The 6,000-nt window shown below is 30.4% G+C and overlaps 1 protein-coding gene across 4 annotated transcripts in view; it reads left to right on the forward strand.

The window, feature by feature from the left end:
- Positions 1-6,000, forward strand: part of LOC106456907 (protein amalgam-like) — a 167,140-nt gene that overhangs the window by 116,732 nt on the left and 44,408 nt on the right. For all 4 annotated transcript variants that reach the window (XM_022382857.1, XM_022382865.1, XM_022382844.1 and 1 more), the window contains exon 2: positions 4,110-4,315. In XM_022382857.1, coding sequence (XP_022238565.1) covers positions 4,110-4,315 — 206 coding nt within the window. The remainder of the gene's footprint in view (positions 1-4,109; positions 4,316-6,000) is intronic.

The following is a 6,000-nucleotide window of genomic DNA, read 5'->3' on the forward strand; positions in this document are numbered from 1 at the left end:
TAACCAACTTCTGTATACCGTGTAGTAAATATGTAACCAAGTTCCGTTATATGCAAGCTCCGCATATTGTGTTTCTTTTTTCTAAAAAAGTGTTCATAGGTTCTTAGTCACGTATTCTTCGAATTTAGATCAGCTAGTGGCTTTTACTTCATGCGTCATTTCACACAAGAAAGAACGATTACTGTATTCAACTTGGAAATAAGAGGAATTTTCACACTTTTCAAGTGAAGTTTGGAGACACTTATGGAAGTGCTTAAAGCTTTGCTTTATACAAAGGATTGCTCAGAGCATATGATGTTGAGAATACCTCCTTCTAGTACAGGCATTAATGACTGGTTCAGAAGTTCTGGATGTTTTAAAAAAGTACCGACTGAATTAGATAAAAAATATATTTCTGAATACAGAGTTGATGGCAAACCTTTAGTGTGTCATTCTTTGAGAAGAACGATATATGGTGGAAAGGAAGAGAAATGTACCAAATGAGCATAACAGCGTAAATATCGCATTCTTTTCAAAATTAGGCAAATATCGCATTCTTTTCAAAATTAGGCATATATCGCATTCTTTTCAAAATTAGGCAAATAACTCATTTAAGAGAAATCAACCTTTCCTTACTTAGGTCTATAAATTTGAAAGATTATGATTTAAAATCAGTATTTCGCTGGGGTTAAGTCTATTAGTGCCTTCACTGCTTTCATTTAAACTGTTTTTAGGATTGAAAACGTATTTTTATCAAACGAAAATAATATCATTCTGCATCATAATTACTGTATCTTTTTCCTTCTTCAAAATAAAATAAAATATTTAGTTGTATATTTCACATAAACTGTTAACTAACAAGAAAAAATGGCCTGTCATGTGTAAGGAACGTAATACAATTATCGCAAACCAAAACGGTATCCACTGTGTCATACTTTATATATTGATAACACATCAAATTTCTCAGGCAGAATAGTGATTATTCAAATAATCCTCTCTATAAAGCTTTGCCTATAACGCACACTTTAGAACAATAATTCCGAGGGAATGAACACCAAACTTTTATCCAGAACCAAAGGAAACTGTGCTATTTTACGTCGTATAAATTTGTAATTATAAATGTAAGCTTATGTTGCATGAAATAAAATACGTCATCATTGAAGAAATTATCAAGCAGTACATGTTCTATCTTAGATTAAAAAAAAAAGGTTTTAACTTTTCATTTTCAGGATAGTTTTCTTTGGAAATGGTATGGTTTGAAATCATTGTACGCTGCATTCTTCAACTCAGTTTTTCAGATTCAGATTTCAGATAAGTAATGAAATATTAAAACGTGCATCAATCTTTTTGTTCTTCGTTATGTATCTAAAAATAAACCTTGGCACAGGGAAAGTTGTTTATATATATGACAGTAGAAGAGGTAAAGTTGATGATTATGAACAGTTCGCGTGTGTATTGCTGCACAAAATATATACATTATCTTTGAGAAGTCACGCAAATCTCTAGAAATGAATCGTTTACAATACGCCACGTGCTTTTGCACGTTATAAGTTTGTCACATAATTTCATAACCCCTGTTTTGAAATATTTGTTGCTCAAACTATAGCTAAGAAGTAAACAATATTATATCATTTAGTATATGATATAATATGATATATGATATAAACATATCAGGTATACTTTCTTTGAAAAATATCCAAAAATTAGCTTTGAAATTGATGTGATGCGTAATTTGAAACTTCAATTTACAAAACTAACTGTGAGACAAATTAATATAAATTACACATAAGTTATTAGTATTGTTTTATTACAGACTGAGAATTGTGTTTCAGGTGTATTCTGGAATAAAAAAATCGAATTTACTTGACTGATATTAAACATTTTGCTAGAACATGAAGTTTTTTCTGTTTCGACTGTTTTATTAATAAGCAAATGGTTGTAAAGAATGTAAACAAATTAGTAATTAAGTCTATATCATGAAAAATTAATGACTAAAATTGAAGATATAAAGGTTATGGTTTAAGCTTTCTAAATTCTGCCAGAATAAACGTGTAGACAAGGTAATGTTTACAAGTTGCTTAAGTAAAAACAACAACAAAAAAAAGAAAACGAATTCTCGAAATATTATGTAAAGTTTGCGATATATATATAATTAATCTTTACCTGTTGGTTTTCTGTATTGGTATTCGTTTGTTTAAGTGGTTGTTCGTTGTTAAGCACAAGGCTACACTATCCCAACTGCGGGCATCGAAACCCGATTTTTAGCGTTTTAGGGCCTCTGACTTACCGCTAGCCACCGGGAGAGGGAAGCTGTATAGGTAAACATTAGCTATAATTTACAGACAAAGGGTAACTAATGAGATTCTGTGCATATCACTATACCTGATCACTTTTAATTTAAAATGTTATTTAGTGTTTTAAGATTATCTAATACTATAACAAATAACTGATTATCTTCAAAGCAAAAAAAAAAGTCTTTCATAAGAACATGGCGTAGTTTTTCTACAAATTAAAACAAATATCTCAATAATTTACATTTAGTTTATGTGCTGTATGAAAATATATTTAAGATTATCTTAACAAGATTGCATCATTATTATAAGAGAAACATTATGTTTTCTGTTTTTAAGAAAACAAAATGCTTACAATGCAATGAATGGTCGTTATATTTGGAATCTCCTCTCCACGCATTTTCTTGAACTCCATAAATTTGGAGAGAAAATCATACAACGGATAATCTGAAAGACAATCTTAAATTGCAAGAATCTCTCTGACTTTGAAAGAAAGCATGACAGTTGGTGTTTATCTAGCATGAACATCTTATCACAGGCTTTTTATATAGATTCATTTTTAGACATCTGCCCTCAGGTTCTACTAACATTGTCAAATAAAAGAGAATACGTCTACTTTGAACTACGTTGGACAAACGTGGAGAAAAACGATTGGACGGGTGTTAGATTGTCTCCTAATGGATTAATGCCTTCAGTATTTTTGTGTCAGGAATCAGGCAAGATTCGACTTTATACATCAGTATTATTTTACAAATTTATCTTATAATAACAATCATGTTGCAAATAGGAGAAAACAAATTCGATGATATTTAAAAAACAAACTGCGGCAATGAACAACTGGAGTTATGTAATGCTATATGGTGAATCACGTTTCTATAATGATGGTAGAGTTAGTATATTGGGGTCTTCATCTTGCTTCCTGCCATTCTTCAGGCAGTACAAGCTGCTAGACTTGATGATGGGGATAAAGTTACAATAATAGGGGTTGAGTCCTTGTGACTTTTGTTTTGTGTGTATGGACCCTGAACATTGCCACTGAATATGTAAATCTAACAATGTTGAATTTCGATCTTTCTGAACAAGAACCCTTTCAAGGCAATGCGACATCAATTATACAATTTGATTTGAAAACTATTTTTTGGACAGCACAATCACTAGATCTCAATACAAGTGAACTTTTTTGGACCGATATGAAAATCCCAATCGTCACTATAATCATCTGACAAAATCTGTGGATCATTTACAGATCATACTCGTTGTGAAATAGTTCACATTCGGATAAGACAGCCATGAGGAGTCACGCCATTTATCGACGTTGAGTTAGATATTAAGTGTGTGTGAAAACGTCCTAATAAAGTAGCTAGTCATTATTTATATATAGTGTGTATCATTTTCTTGTTTTTATAGTTATGGTACCACGATTTGCCATGAATGTGGCCTGAATCTTCTCTAAATAGGCCAGGTTCACGAAAAGGTGATATTTCTGTATCACACAAATAAAGTTGATTTAAGTTCAATTAATAAAACGTTTTTTTATAAAATATTTACCTGATCAGTTGAACAGATAATAGACTCTCTTTTTTTCACGTGTAGTGCTTTTTTTCAGTGTGTTTTTTGTAGAAAGTTTACGACAGTTAGTAGAAATGACAGGTACACGTTTTAAACAGTTTATTTTCATTTTCTCACTATGTGATCAAATCAGTAAATTAATTTTACTGTAGCAGATAAAGATCACTAAAACTGAGATTTAAGCTTGGAAAGTTTGAAGCGTGACTATTGTTTCTATTCATTGGAAATCAATATTTTCTCATGGTTCTTTATTTTATTTTCTTCTTGTAGAGACGTTTGGGAACATCTCGGATGATGACATGTTTCAGAAAGCAAGAACAAAGCGTTTGGCATCCTCATCTCACTCCACTGGTTATTGGTCATTTGTTCAGCCTATCTCTCCGTTTTTTGACAAGAGTCCACCTACTAACATCACCACTCAGCAGGGGCAGACAGTATATTTGAACTGTGTGGTCAACAATTTGGGGGATAAAACTGTATGTAACCAAAAGTTACTCAATCATTCGATTTTTAAGCTTTTATTTAATTGTAAAATTCTTACCTAATTTTCTAAAGCTTAAAATAAATATTTATGTGGGATTGTACAAGTATATTCTTTAAAGTAAATATTAAAAACCTAGACGCTTCAACATAAATATAAGAAATAACAAGTTATTTTGTGGATATATTTCATGGATATATATAAATATAAAAAACTATTATAACTAATACATTACCAATCGTAATTTTGTCCCATAATGAAACGCGTTTATGAGTAAGTTTTTAATTTATATACTTGCAATGTAGTCATTTTAGGTACAAAACTCTGTATAAGGCGCTATATAGGTAACAGTAAATTCTTACACACATATTTATCATTACTAAGGATTTTGTCCAGTTTTTACTAAATTATGTATATCAAAAGAGTATGAACATAGCTAAGAAAATCTCATACAATAATTAAATAAATTTAATTTCAAAAATCACAATACATGTAATGAATATGTTGGGATAAGAAAAAGAATAAATCTATAAAATCAAATATATTTGATCACCAGAATTGAAAAGAGTTTGGTTACAAGAATATCTAATTTAGTATCGAGAAGAATATAACATAACATTCTGAAAATACATTTTTCTAGACAGTATTTTCGTCTATGATAACTTAACATGTTTGTTCTTCATTACAATTCCAAACTTTACAGAAGATATAAACTATTCTGCTGAAAAAATTTATAGCTTCTTAACAGATAGTCAAAAAGCAGAAATTTAAGTGAAGCCATCAAATAGAGATAATATTTATAATGTAACAGAAGATATTCTGTTCACAACCTCCAAGTATGACCATGTTTTCGTGTAGCTTTTTGAAACTTCTGTGTTATCATTCTGAAAAGTTGCATCAGCATAAAGTTGTTGTGGTGTTCCAGTTCCACTCAAAACAAAAACAGAAAAAGGTATTTACATATTACAAGGAAGTCAAAGTTACTGATGTACTCTTCTAAAAAAGTGAAGCCTAACAAATATGTTGTTTTCTAAGATACTTCACGTACTTAGAACAAAACAATAACAAAATAATGTTTGTTACTGGATTGGTTTTTGTTGTAACCTTATTTCTATTGATCTAATGTACAATGCATGATAAACAATGTGGTCATTTACAGGCAATCCTAGATCTTAATGTATTTATTTGTTGTTTAAAGAGAATAACCCATATTTGTTCATTTCACATTTAAGAGTTCTGCTCTTTAAACCACAAAACAAAAAAAAACGAAAAAGAAACCAAGAAGAACTATTATGTTCTTTGGTTATGGTACAGAATAAAATATTAGTTGTTTGTAAACATTGGTTATCGTAGTGGATAGAAGTATTAATTATACTTGAACCTTTTATTATGGGAGGGGAAAGACGTATTAGTCATATGTCACTTCTGTCAGCGTAGAGGTTAAATATATTAGCCGTATGTAAACTTTGGTTCTCGTAGTGGATAGAGTAGTAATTGTACTTGAACCTTTTGTTATAGTAGGGAATAGACGTATTAGTCATATGTATACTTCTGTCAGGGTATAGGTTAAAAATATTAGTCGTATGATAACTTTGGTTATCATAGTGGATAGAAGTATTAGATCGTCAAGAAATTAATGTCGCTTTCTTTAGATGAAAAAATCCGAACAACTTATATATC

This window comes from Limulus polyphemus, unplaced genomic scaffold (genome assembly GCF_000517525.1).
Source record: "Limulus polyphemus unplaced genomic scaffold, Limulus_polyphemus-2.1.2 Scaffold13, whole genome shotgun sequence".
Classification (NCBI taxonomy): Eukaryota; Metazoa; Arthropoda; class Merostomata; order Xiphosura; family Limulidae; genus Limulus; species Limulus polyphemus.